General features: G+C 45.6%; 1 protein-coding gene across 15 annotated transcripts in view; it reads right to left on the bottom strand.

Moving 5' to 3' along the window:
* Positions 1-14,430, bottom strand: part of LOC105028999 (membrane-associated guanylate kinase, WW and PDZ domain-containing protein 1) — a 122,295-nt gene that overhangs the window by 8,278 nt on the left and 99,587 nt on the right. For 13 of the 15 annotated variants that reach the window (XM_013132408.3, XM_034295885.1, XM_020051757.2 and 10 more), the window contains 5 exons: positions 10,675-10,709; positions 7,863-8,127; positions 5,505-5,596; positions 3,624-3,819; positions 2,465-2,770 (listed from right to left, as the gene is read on the bottom strand). In XM_013132408.3, the coding sequence (XP_012987862.2) occupies positions 2,465-2,770; positions 3,624-3,819; positions 5,505-5,596; positions 7,863-8,127; positions 10,675-10,709 (894 nt within the window). The remainder of the gene's footprint in view (positions 1-2,464; positions 2,771-3,623; positions 3,820-5,504; positions 5,597-7,862; positions 8,128-10,674; positions 10,710-14,430) is intronic. The other 2 variants (XM_013132409.3, XM_013132406.3) reach the window with 1 other exon arrangement.

Genomic DNA, 14,430 nt, shown 5'->3' on the forward strand with positions numbered 1-14,430 from the left:
TGGTTTGGATGCTGGATGTAATTTCAATTCTGGCCCATGGGGAAACCTCTGAAAATGACAGGGATTCCTGAAGAGTGACACTCAGGGATGTCAGGCTTCTCCGCGACGTTGAGAGGACCTGTAAAGGAGCGAGGTTGCAGACGGAGATGTGCTGGCATTGCAGCGGGCAGTTCCGCATAGTGCAGGCCACAGAGGAAGAGGATACAAGGCTCTACGTGCCGAGTGACAGCACATGTTGTTTACAGATCAGCTCTGAATATCCCCGGGGGGGCTCGCTCTCCCTGTCCCCTGCCCCTCTGTCACATTCTCCCCTCTTCCTCATCCTCCGTCCTTCCCAAATCCATATTTATCACATCACCTCCCTCCATCTTGATTAAGAACTGCACTTGTGTCCTGGCACTAACTACATTATGAGGTATAGGACATTATCAGGTGTGACAAATACCCAGGTTTCAATACTGAATCTGCCCAGCACAACACCAGCAGACAGGAAGAGTCTCCTGGGCTGGATGGAAAAAGGGGGTTTGAGAATGGGTTTGCATTGCCTGCTGCACAGTAGATGGATGAAGCATACATTCCTTACAGTACCCCGGGCTAAAGACTGCACCGATAGCGTACGTCATTTTGGGATCAAGCTTCATCCTCTGACAGCCACTCTGTTGGACCTTCCCTGGCGGAGGTGGGAGATGTGGGGAGAGAAACCTCCATGTCAGCGTATTCATTCATCCCATCCCTACAGGGGTGAGGGGGCTAATGCGGTAGGCATAGCAATGGAGAACCAGAGACCAGAAGAAGCTATCAAATTATACATGGAGAATATAGGAGACCAGGGGGTCGGAAAACCCAGCTGCAGACAGTGCAGACGAACACATTTACGGCCGCCTGCCTGGAAAAAAAACCCACCATCAAGTCCCAGTGGGATATCTTGAGCTTGTATAAATTATACATAAACATATCTTACCAACACTTTCATTTTTATGGGGCTTCAGCTACAGCCCTGAGGATAAATATAGCCAGGGCTCTTTGCGCTCCCACAGTAGCTGAGAAAACATGATGGTAGCCTGGTCTGGTAGGGTGGCCCGTGCTGTGACCTCTGGTCATCAGGTAGGGTTTGGAAGGAGACCTTGGAGCGACATTGCTATCGCAAACTCCTCAGCGGGAGATTGATACCAAATTTGCTCAGAGTTTCGAATCCCTCTTCGACGGCTGAGTGACCTTAATGGGACCCATTTCACTATTTTTCCTTCATACATAAACGGTATGGACTGCTATAGATGGTGCTCAGTGGAACTTCAATTACATGCTGAGTGAATCAGCCAGGGCCCGCCACGCCACGAGTCTGCCTCGGAATCTGTGATTACGGTGTTCTTGATAAAGCATCAGCCAGTCCTAACCTCGGTGGTGAATGCGTCTGTGTACATAAAGAGATCTCTGTTTCCCTAAGCGCATGATTGTGGAGTTTGTGACCTCAGGGCTGTGTCATGAAGCCCATGCACGACGGATAGCTCCCCAGCTATCCATAAAGTTGGAGTGACTGTCGAAATATTGTAATTCCACCCGCAATAAATGACATAAATCCAGTTGCTGAGTGGCAGTCTGCTCGCAGGTTAAGGTTGTATGTTTATTGGAGAGCTGCTCGCAGGTTAGGGCTGTATGTTTATTGGAGAGCTGCTCGCAGGTTAGGGCTGTATGTTTATTGGAGAGCTGCTCGCAGGTGAGGGCTCTATGTTTATTGGAGAGCTGCTCACAGGTTAGGGCTGTATGTTTATTGGAGAGCTGCTCACAGGTTAGGGCTCTATGTTTATTGGAGAGCTTCTCGCAGGTTAGGGCTCTATGTTTATTGGAGAGCTTCTCGCAGGTTAGGGGTGTATGTTTATTGGAGAGCTGCTTGGCAGGACAATAGGGCATCACTATTTCCCTGTCTCACACTGCAAACTTGTAGTTATTATCAGGTATAAGTGCTTCTCCAATACTTGAAAACTGCCAAAGCAACTGTTTACACACACTCTATCCCAATATGAACAGAAAAAAATTACCTTGCATCAACAAAATCACATTTTGAATTATTTTGTGGGTTATGATTATAGGCACCCATTAAGACAAGATGTAAAATTTAAAGTGGAAATTACAAGAATACCTAGAAAACACAACAATTTGGCATTTGGTGCAACGGACAGAAATTCCTTCAACCACAAATGAAGATACAGATTCTGTACATTAGCATAAGTTAACCCTTAAATTGATTGCATCCCTGAAATGACTGTAAATACTGTAGAGGAAAAATGACCACGGCAAAAGCAAGTAGCAGAATCAAGCTTCACCCAGATTACTGGCTAGATTTAACCAGGTTATAAATCAATACTGGTTGTCAGACAGAAAGTTTCCCCCCCCATCATAGCCCTCTCTGGGAGTGTCCAAGCCCAGGTTGCCATAACCCCGGCCTGATGTAGCCCATCCCACTCACCAAAAGTAGTCCCAGCGTCAGGCCTGGAGACAGAGGACACAATGACAAATCCGAAGCCTTCATTCTCTCCTCGTTGAATCTCCACGTCGTACGGCTGCAGAGCCGCGGGGACCACGGCACTGCCCGAGCCCCCTCCTCCACCACCGCTGCCGATGCCACTGGTGGAACCGCTACCGGAGCTGACCGTGTTCAGGGAGTTCTGGCTGCCCTGGGGTGTCCGCTTGCCCTCCGTCAGGGAGGGGGCCTGCGTGCTGCTGTGGTGGGATGAGGCGGGGGACGGAGGCACGTCGGCCTCTCCTTTTGACACTGAGGGAGAGAGGAGGACAGACAATACAATATGCTCAGCAAATCTCTAAACAGCCTAGAAATGGCACCAAGTAATTTTCCTCACATTTGGCAATGGCTACAGATTGCCCACGACACGTGGTATGGTGTCTTCACGTTATATTAAATATGTCTGTGTGTTCAGCCACTGACTTCCTATTAGTTATTTTGTTTGGAGATTGTCCTTCAAGATGTCCTGATATGCCAAACCCATATAAAATATCAGGGAAATGCAGTGTCTCTCAGGACATCAAGGTAACCAGCAAAAAGAAACATCACTAAATTGTTTGTGGAATCGCAAATGTTTGAGATGGAGACAAGAGTTTTGGGAATTTAGTCTTCGGTTTTGGCTATGACTTTAAGTTTAACCAGCATGATACTGGAATTCAGTCTAAGGAATTCAGTCCACCCACTCCTTTCAGAAGTAGTCAAACTAAAACTGACTCGGTTTTATTGTTTTTGCTGTATGATGCACACAATGTGTAATATATGTCATATGTGTGATAGGTTTCAATGCGCCATATCAATAAAGGGCTATTTTACTGTAATATATATATATTTTTATTTCAAGTATATGTTGTGGGATGTACTGAAACCCAATCAAATTGCTAGATCAATCAAATTGCTCATATTATTATCCTACTAAAACCATCCATACAGTATTTATGCTTAGCGGGAAATTAAAGGAACGTTAGAGCCTCATTAAATTCAGCCACCAGTCATCAGGTGTCAGCTACGAGCCGTGCTTATATGTGTGTAGCGTAGGCAGCCTTAGTTGTTAAGTGTGTGGGTTGGGTGTGCACGCATATGCCGTCCCTGTGCCGCTCGTCCTCACCCCCGTAGCCGGAGCTCTTGCGTCGGACGGTGAGGTTGACGTGGCCCTGCTTGGCGGCCTGCTGCATCAGTTGCACCACCAGCTGGTGAGACTTGCCCACCACCGCCGTGCCGTCCACACAGATGAGCTCGTCCCCCGAACGCAGGCGCCCGTCCTCATCCGCTGCACCGTACTTCACTATGTGGCCAATGTAGATCTACCAGACAAGTGACATGTGTCAGCACTGTACCTCTCTATTGGTACAGATCCACATACAGGTACGCAGGCATCCATTGTAAACTTCAGTATGTGCCCTATGTAGATGTATGAAACCATTGCAAGCAGAAGCCCTACGTTTTGAAGGACAATTAGAATATTGGACGTGTGAGTGTGTGTCTATAGGAAATGGATACAGGGTTTGTCGTTAAATGAATCTATCTGATTATACTAGATATTGTATTTTGATAGCTTTAAAAGATGTGTATGTTCTTGTGAAACAGCACAACCTGTGTCCTGAATCACAACTTTTCCCGGGCAGACGTTATCGTTTGTCAAATGGGCTCAGGAAAATTGGTCAGGCAAATGGAAAAAAAACCTGTAGTGAATTAACTAAATGTTGAATCCTAGCACATAAAAAAAGCATTAGAGATTCATATTTTCCTTCTACCTTCCAAAGAGGCAATGTGTGAATGCCGCTGTTTGTATGTCTGTTGCTACCACATTGTGTGGCCATTAGCAATTATGCTAATGTCATAACTGTCTTCTGGGAGATAGGAAAACTTTCCCAAAAACCTCCTCAATTGAATGTGAAGTACAAAGCATCCTATTCCTACCTGGTAGAATGATATCATCATAATCAATCCAGCAGGGATTCATTTAGCAAAAGTCTGCAGTCAAATGTGCCCTACAAACATTGGTAACCAAGAATATTTTTTCCACTAAACCACAAAAGATTGATTGACACATTGTTTGTAGGAGTTTTTTCATATACATATTTTTTGAGACACAAACAAATCAGGAACCTAGGAAAAAAAGACTAAATTAACAACAGAAAATGCTCCAAAACACTCCTAACCAACAATTCTTCCTGAATCTCAAAAATCCCACTTGACTTTCCTGGAAAGATAAACATTTCTGTATGAATGTTTTTGGACTTTTGGACCAGCACTGTGCTGTATAGTAGAGCATCCTTGGCACTAATAACCATTGGCCTCTGAGGTATAAAAATGCTGCCTTGCAGCATCGCTCTGTTTCTTTGACAATCTCCACATAAACAAAAGGCAAGGTCCTTTTTTGGGTAAGGACCATACTTTACGAACAAGCTGTCTAAATTAACCTCCCAAGAGCAACTTTCAGGCTCTCATCAAACAGAGAGAGCACACGTCAGCTCACACAGACAGTTAAGTCAGACTTATAAGACAATACAGACAGTTAGATAGTTGGACAGAACCAGCGAAGAAGAAGGAAGACTTCAAAACTGACAGTTAATGGCAGTTGGTTAGCCATCATGGTAAGAGTGTTGTGGAAGTGTGCGCGAGTGTGTTGAAGATTACAAAAGACAGCCCTAAGGCGAGACTCTGACAGAAAACAGTGATTGAAGCTGTAATTGACCATGGTGGGTTCAACAAAGTAGCTCGCTAGCCTTTTCATAAGAAACAGTGCTGTTTAATCCTCTAACACTGCTCACTGTTGACTTGTGATGTAACAGGATATTATTAACCATGTTTGAGGTTTGTTTTATACTTCCAGTCTTATGTAATTTTTTCTCTTCAGTCTTTAATAAGGGGATGGTATGCCTCAAATGCAGTAATTAAGTAAGATAGACTCCCTTAGAAATGAATTTGCGGGTCCAACAGTGACAAAACTGATGACAGACAAGAGTCATGGTAGAGGGATACTCACGGGTTCTCCTGGCTCATTTCCTCCTAGGATGCGGAACCCAAAACCTGTGTCCTTCCGCCAGAGGAAGATCTCCTGCTCCTGGCAATCTGGCACTGAACGGAACATAAACAGCCAGCCTTTAGTAGAAGTGACACAGGTAGTTGACTTGAGACTCAGGAAGTGACCTCAAATAAAGTTCAGTATTTAATTCCGTTCAGAAAGATCCCGTAATTAAACCATCTGGCATGAAGCCCACTCTGTCCATCACTGGGGACTATGGTTTTGTGCTCTCAGGTGCTGGACATGAGGACCAAGCCTAAGATGCATGTGTTGTCTGTCGGAATGTGACCTTTTCACGCACGATATGTCTTTTTGTTTTCCTGTTTCTCTCTTTGGAACATTCAAATGTACACAGTGTGCGCACCCACACACACAAACACACAAACACGTCTATAGGCCTCTGGGGCCATGGCACGCTCTTGAAAAACACATCATTTAGTGTCCGTCTTTGCGCCAAAGGGCCAATCAGAACACAGGACATTTCTCCTGACCCCTCATCTGTCTGCCCAAAGGAAGTGGGAGGAAGTCCGCCGTCCGCTCCATTATCCCTCAGCCCTGGGTTTGCTTGTGTACTGGATCATTCATTAACCATCCGGTGACCCATGACCCCGGCATCGGTGGGATGTCCCAAACAGGTCAAATGTCACATGTTTTACTATCGCTGTTACTCACAAGTGGATCGTGGACACACACAGACACATCAGATGAAATGTCCTCTGCAGGAGGTTCACAGCATGGTCTCATATTTCATGCCCAGAGTCCATATCTGTCCCACTCCCGGCTGTCAACACCAAACCCACGGGGCGCCAAGATACTGTCCCTACCAGTCTATACTCTGCTACACAGAGACACACACAGACGAACCAGCTGTAAGCGCTCAGTATCTCCCTCCGTATGTCTTGTGCTTTCATCTGCCTCATTCCAGCTCCAATCCATACTGATAATGTAGTCAGCTGAAAGACTAAGAGGAGCTCGGCGGCGGAGGGCTTCGTCTCCTTAAAGGGTCATCAAACAGATCTACCAATCAGGCTGAGCTTAAAGCCGCCCTCACCGGGCCCAGTAAATATTTAATCAACAGCAGACCTAGATTCTACTGGCTCTGCTTTACAAGTGTAACTGCATGCTAACAGCCCCCCAGCATTACTCACTGACACACACACACACACACACACACACAAGCTGCCTTTCAGGCACACATAATGTGTGTATGTTTCTGACAGGTACATTTTAAATGCACTGGAAATGTAAACAAGTTACTGTTGACATCAGGCGTACAACGCTGCGTCCCTTCCATTACAAGCCACAACATGAACGTTTGTTTGCGGTACATAAAGATGTAAATGACCAGACCCCTTATTTACTGAATACATGTTGGTTTTTTTAGCAGTCATTGTATTGCCCCCGAGATGAATGGCCCATTGTTTACAGAACAAACAATTTCCCTCCAGAGACTTCTGTAGTGGGTATGAGTACTGAGTGGGGGGACGGGGCGGGGGGGACGCTTCCTCTACGCAATTCATGAATAATGGAAGATCTGAGATGTGATTGCAAAGATGGGGGCAGCTACCTGATTAGCTTTAACGGTTGAAAAACAGTGTACAGCACCTTCCAATTCTCCAGGTGCTTAAGGAAAAGTTTTTAAACCACAGTCTCCTTTTTGTTTATGGATATTTTGGTCAAAAGGCTTTGTTTTCTGCAGACATCTATGGAAATGTTCACTTTTTCCTTTTTCTCAAATGGTTCTTCTTCTCCAGCTATCACAGTCAACTCCCTTGCACTTCTGTACTCTTGCCCGAGCAGCACAAAAATAGATAAGTGGTGGGCTCAGGTCAACACTACACAAACCATGCTTCGTTCTGAGCTGTCAGCATGGTGTGTGATCTGACGACACACACACACACACACACACCTACACACACCCACCTACACACACACAGTGTTTGGAAATGCTGGAGCATCATACTCTGGGAGATCTCAATACTGTCACAAAGCAGCATTTCAAGGAGACTAATACATTATATATATATATATATATATATATATATATATATATATATATATATATATATATATATATATACTCTCCGAAACACCTTTTGTCACAGTCAGGTTTGACTCATACCCTCATAGATTCGCTGTGATGTTCCTACAAAGTACTTAACAATGCTTCGCCTCCGGGATTCAGTGCAACACCCACACACTTGAACAAACTCATACACTTCTCGAGTCAATTCCGAACTGGGCAATTACAAAACTTTCTCCCTTTCATCAGTTGTTCCAATATGCCGCGTTGAACTATTTCATCTCGAGTCGACTCACGTCTGCTCTCATACATGCTCCTGGATTGGGCCCAGATTTTGAAGGGGTCCGGCTTCTTCTGGAGAGTCATGGTGCCATCTCCAGGGTCCTGGGTGGGCAGCGGAGGCAAACAGGGCAGCGGCTGGGTCGGAGCGGCTGGAAGGGGGGCCACTGCCTCGCTGGGCATGTTGGAAGTGGGGTGACTGGGGGAGTCGGTGTGGGCACTGCGATGGCTGCTCACACTGTGCTGGGAGCTGCTCTGACTGTCCTTCCTCTCCAGCTGCTGCTGAATGGACAGAAAGGGGGCGGGGGGGCGACATAATAAGACATGGTGGAGGAGAAGCCGTGGTGGGGGGGAGGGGAAAGAGGGGGAGAAAAAGAGACCAGTAAGACTGAAAGAAGAAAAACCAGAAGAGAGATGAGTATAAAGGGAAGGTAGTACAGAGAGGAAATAGAAAGATGAGTATGAAGTGAAGGTAGTAGAAGAGAGAGAGGAGATGAAGGGAAGAATATTCCAAGGTTATCGTCATAGAAACGAGCGAATTGAGTTGGTGTGGTGAAGAGACGGTTTTCATGACGCCCACACAGAGAAAACCCACCGAGTGTATTCTACACGCTACGTTTATGTCCGCCCATTCAATATTAAGATACTGTCTTTGATTTCAGATTCATGTATGCAGTCCAGTATAAATCAGTGAATACTGTTTAATGAAACCTAAGACTGGGGTACATTTTTAGTGAGCTAATCACATCCAAATAGACTGTGAAACCCATGGGACATACACGTCGAGGTCAAGTCAAGGAAACTATCATCAAGTTGTATTGGCACAATTAAGACATTTCATAGTTGAATACCTTTTGCTACGGTTAATCAGATGTAGAGGAAACATGTTCTCATTTCAAAGTAAGCTTGTTAGTAGAACTGAAAAGAAAAAACCCTTTGATTCGATGAAGGGGAAGTGGCAAATATGCAGATACAGTTGGGTTGCTCCTGCATATGGCAGTGTCCTCTGAACAGAAGAGCTCTTAGAGAAGGTGTTGGCAACAGGTGGCCCACAATTTAGTACTGTACTATTTCCTCAAAATAAAGTAGGAGACATTGTGATATTTCGTCAATGTTATTAAGTTATGAATTAAGTTATGAATTCAAATATATTTTTTAAATCTCTTGGATTTAGTTCTGGTTGCTTTATATTATACATAACCTCAGTAGGCTACGGCCCAGTTATAACCAATGCCATTTCTCACTAATCTCTAATTTGAAGTATCCTTTCTTCCAGTTAACAGGAACCCTGAATTGATGCATTTTATACCTGTAGTATAGAAATATATATTGCCACCTTTGAGCAATCACTTGATCAAATGCACATTGATCAGTGAAAAATGTCACAGACTAAATGACTGGTTGGAAGTCATGAGTAATTCTCCTTTGTTCAATCATTGTTCAGCAGTCCAATCATTTTAGCAAAGACTAAACATTATGCTCATTGATCTCCACGGACATGCAAGGGTCCCACTCACATTTAAATTAGTGTAATGGGATTACTATGTCATTTCTATGTCTTTGATACATGTGAATGGCTCTGAGTAGAAGTTGGGAGTTGGCACTGGTCCATGATTAACACAACCAAATGTAATCAACGACTGACAATGGTGTTGAGTGTTACAACTAGTGTGGCGTGTTACACACAGTCAAATTTCTATTTTTTTTATCATGCATTTAAGCACCCAAACAATAGCCTGCATTTACGCAGATCATCAATCTTCTTCAAACTAGGTTATTGTTTTTACTTTGTAGTATAATAGTGATGACAAAATAAATTTTTTGCATGAAATTGTAAGCTGCATATCGTTTCCTGTTTTGACTTAACAATAGCTTTGAAAAGGGGTTTGGTGGAATTTTTACTTTTCCAAGGTAGGATACACATTTGCCACCTCAATGAGTCGCTATTGGAGAGAGTGGACTCGACTAGCCTCTGCGTCACATAGATGATTTTGAAATAACTTCTACAGACATGAGTATGAGTACAGATTTTCCACCTCCCCAAATCCTGACTTTAACCAGTAGTTGTTTTTTTACAAGATCTTTGCCCTAGACGAGACACCAGGGGATGCTATGGGCTGAGTTCCAATTACAACTGGGTGTCTCAACCGAGCAAGTATTGATTTCTCATCACCTTAAGATGAGTTGTAAAGACAGGGAGGCGTCTGCTCTTTAAACCTCTAAATAAAGTGACTGTCCCTGGAGAGACCATCCCACTGCTCCAGCTGAGGTAGATAGCCAGTCTGTCTCTGCTCCTCTCCTTCCTCTCCTGCTCTGGGTTCAACCTTCTGACTTATTCCCAAAGAATGGCTTCAGCTTATCTTTTGGTCTCCTTCGTCCTTTTCAGTATCCACCTCTATCAATAACGATTTGTATTTCCCCTTTCCTGGTGTTAGCCGATTCAACTACAGCCTCTCGCCTCTTTTGTACATCCTTGTCATCCCTTTCTCTATGTCCTCGTCCCTCCTTCCCCCTCATCCGTGACCTGACCAGCTGGTCACCATTAGGACCGCTCAGTCAGGAAGCCCGGGGCCACTCGTAATCACTCACAGTTTGACAGCATGGGGTGGGGGGTGGGGGGCACAGCGAGAAAGGGAGGAGAGGGGGTCCAAGTGAATGATGTAGGGAGTCAGTCAAACACAGAGGGGATACATAGACGGTACATGGAAGGCTGGATGCAGAGCTGAATAGTAGATTAGAATATTTGACCCCCCCGCCACATCCATCCGGTAGAAAGCGGGGCATGATGACAGGAGGGGATGAAAGGGAGGGCAGTTCTGTTGTACTCACCACCAGCTTAGGGCTCCTCTTGGCCGGCACCACTCCTGCAAAGCAGCGGCAGAGAGACAGAGAAAGCATCAATGACTGGCGTTCCCCCCCCGCCAACCGTAACGACCGCTTCCAAGGGCGAAGGGAGGGCTGGACGACGGGTGCCGCTGCAGGGCTGAGCTAAACCGGCTCTCCCTCTCACTTCCACTTTTCCTTAGAGCGCCGCTGATCTGTCGCGGGTTTGCCGGAGCGATCGCCTCCTCACACTGGACTCGGCTCTGCTGTGCTCACCCTCTCTCTCTCCCTCTATCTCTCCCTCTCTCGCCTGCTATTAGGACAGCAGGCACTGATCCATCTGCGTTATCAAGGCCCCCTGACTGATGATGCAGCTGTAAACATTTTTTCCCGTCCACCAATCCTGAGAGAGAGAGGGAGTGAACACCAAGGCGCCGTGCGACCAAACCGCCGAGTGAGCGCAACAGAGCGGCCGATCATTTGGACCCCGACGGGGCCACGAGACAGATCGCTCTGCGGGTTGGACCTCAACTGTAACCAGCCAAGAAGGAGCCCTGGAGATGGAGCATGATATGAGAGGCCAGTATCATCTCTCTCACCGAGAGCATCTTCTGAACGTCTCTGGCGGTTCACCCACAGCTGGCGGTAGCTCCCTGCGCTCGATGCGTTGCACACTGAGAACCAGAACAGGTCGTTCTCCCTCCCTCTCCCTCTGTCTACCCCCTCTTTCCCTGTGCCCTACCTCTCCTCCTCATTGCACAGTTCGGCTCGCTTACTGACAGCTACCCCATCCCCCCACCTCTTTAGCTCTAGAGCGAGTGCACACGCACGCGTACGCATGCACGCGCACACACACACACACACACACACACACACAATCATTCAGGAGATGAATTTAACAGCTAATGAAATATTCACCCAGAAATTCAGTTCTCTGGGGATTCTCCGAAATATGAGACATACAGGAAATATTGGGATAATGAAAACAATAATCTACATGTTATTTCTACCAAATATTATATCTGAATTTCCTGCCTGGTCAGTGTGTCTGGAACCTAACCCCCCCCCCACCTTACTAGGGTCCAATTTATATTATGCTGAGGTATCCTTTTGGATCTAAGGAACGCTCCCTCTAATATCTCTGGTGTTGACTTGAAACTTCAGGAGAACCTGACGACTCCTAGCTGTCCCAGTCCAAGGTCCACCTGGTTTTGTTTAGCAAATCTAGCGTCTGTCTGATGATCCCTGTCACTGCCCAGAGCCCACCTGGTCAACCCTGTTCTTGTCTACCTGGTCAACCCTGTCCTTGTCTACCTGGTCAACCCTGTCCTTGTCTACCTGGTCAACCCTGTCCTTGTCTACCTGGTCAACCCTGTTCTTGTCTACCTGGTCAACCCTGTCCTTGTCTACCTGGTCAACCCTGTCCTTGTCTACCTGGTCAACCCTGTTCTTGTCTACCTGCTCATATCTGTTCTTGTCTACCTGCTCATATCTGTCCTTGTCTACCTGGTTGTGCAGCTGATATGGATTTTGCCTAAAGACTCTGGATGTGACAAACCTTTATTTAATAACACGCTGATCATCTGAACGTGCAAACATATTGATGGGTATCTGTATTAGCACCTTGTGACAAGGCTTTGAAAAACACATTGGATTTGATTGATATCCATACATTGTTTCACTGTGAATTCTAACCCTGCGTTGCCAAATCTCAAAATCTTCAAATTGGAGTTATTTAAAAGACAATCGAGATTGACTTACTGACTTACTGTAATACATAGTAAATCACCCACCCGTTTCATGCAACCACTTTTGAATCCATGACAACAAGCACTAGCAAAGCAACAGAGACACTGATTAGAACTCTACCATTCTCCCACACCCCCTTCTATATATATATATCACTTAAACAGACAATGTCTTGTGTATGTGGATATAAACCTGCATATTAACAGAAAGGGACACTCCAGATTGTAGGCTAATCAGGTTAGACTGGTGAAGGAGCCTGACACTTGGTTATTGTCAAACTACACAGTGCTGCTTAACGTGGTGGTGAAATAAGGAATCTGACTGCAGCTGGAGGAGGTATTACTAATAATTCCTGGTGGGCTTTTGATCCCTGAGGCATCTTCATCAACAGTACCTGGGCTCCGGCTCCCTCCCTGCATGCCATAAACCTTAGATGATGAGCACCCTGCTCTTTAATCTCAAACTGATTTAAGGTCCATGTGTGGCCGACACCCTCAGGCTGTCACTGCCCTGTGACTGAGCAGGAAGAAAGCCACGACAAACACGAACGGAACGTTCGGGGAAGCGCACTGCAGATATGGACAGAACATTCTGGCAACGTTCCGCACGTGACATGAGCATCCGTATCCTGTTCTTGTTGTGTTCTTGCTTTCCATTTCTCGTTCTTTCAATCACCTTGCTTCTATGGTGAAAAATCATTAAATGTTAAAACTTTCTGTTGCTGCAGCAAAGCCCCTCTCTACGCGCTTCATAATTTATCCTTGCACACTTTCTCCACACGTCTCTCTTTCTGCCTCCCCCTCCCGTTTTCCCACCCCCTCTCTCACACCCCCTCTCCTTTTTTGCTTCGAGGAATTGCCGGTAATGACACGGAGTGGGAGAAATGGCGTAGTTAGTGCACAGATAACAAGGTGGATGATGTGCGTCAGGATGCATATAGCGTTCAACAACAGGTCAAAACAGGCAGCTAGGCCAGTGATTCCCAAACGTTGTTCTGACCATCTATAACGCCTCTAAAACATATAGATTTTCTGATAAACAGGTGACTAAAGCACACAGATTTGCGGCACGGCTGGCACTAAGGTGGATGTACGCATCGAAATCAAAAACAATAAATCAAAAACAATAATGGAGGTAATTTCTCAATGCCGATTGAATGCCCACTACTACTGCGTAATGGACCCGGGCTCAGCAGCCAGCCAGCTTATGTCAGCAGCAGATTGACATTTCATACTGTGCTAATGCATGTTTGCCTTCAAACTACTTTGATATGGAGGTACACGTATCTCAGTTCTGTACATGCTGCGGCTGTGTGTTAAATATAAACACATGCCCAGATTATGTGGAGACTGTGAATCCACAAGGAACCAGAGGAGATTCATTGCCATGCTTTGGAGGAGGGAAGTACAGATTCCTGAACACACACATGGACATTCACACATTCCCTGACAGACATGCAGACAGTTTCACCCACAGACACACACACACTGCTAAACAGGACAGAAGCTATCCGGATGGCCTTGTTTTTGCAATAGCCCGAAAGGCAGCTACATCCATCAGAGCAACGTGGACGTCCAGCACAGTCACATGGACGTCCTCACTAGGGGGAGCCCTTGAGGGGATGTTTAGCAGGATGGAGGGGATGAAGGCAGCTACATCCCTCAGACTGCGACGTGGACGTCCAGTACGGTCACCAGGACGTCCTCGCTAGGGGGATGTTTAGCAGGACGGACGGGCAATGAGTGATATTGTATTGCCGGCGTAGGATACCATCAGGAAGGCAAGCATTGGCTCACTCCAAAAGTCAGCATTTCCTATTTTTTGTCCTAAGATTTGTCACATATTCGTTTTTATATATTTTATTTTTTATGTTAAAATACAATAAAAAATTTAAAAGAATTTATTATCAATTGATTACGACACCTTGATAACCATTCCGTTTTCAGCTTCTGTCTCAATCCAAGACTGCACACAAAGCACACTATCAAGATGACAATTTCATAAGGTTCCAAA

Source organism: Esox lucius, chromosome 12 (assembly GCF_011004845.1).
Source record: "Esox lucius isolate fEsoLuc1 chromosome 12, fEsoLuc1.pri, whole genome shotgun sequence".
Taxonomy (NCBI): domain Eukaryota; kingdom Metazoa; phylum Chordata; class Actinopteri; order Esociformes; family Esocidae; genus Esox; species Esox lucius.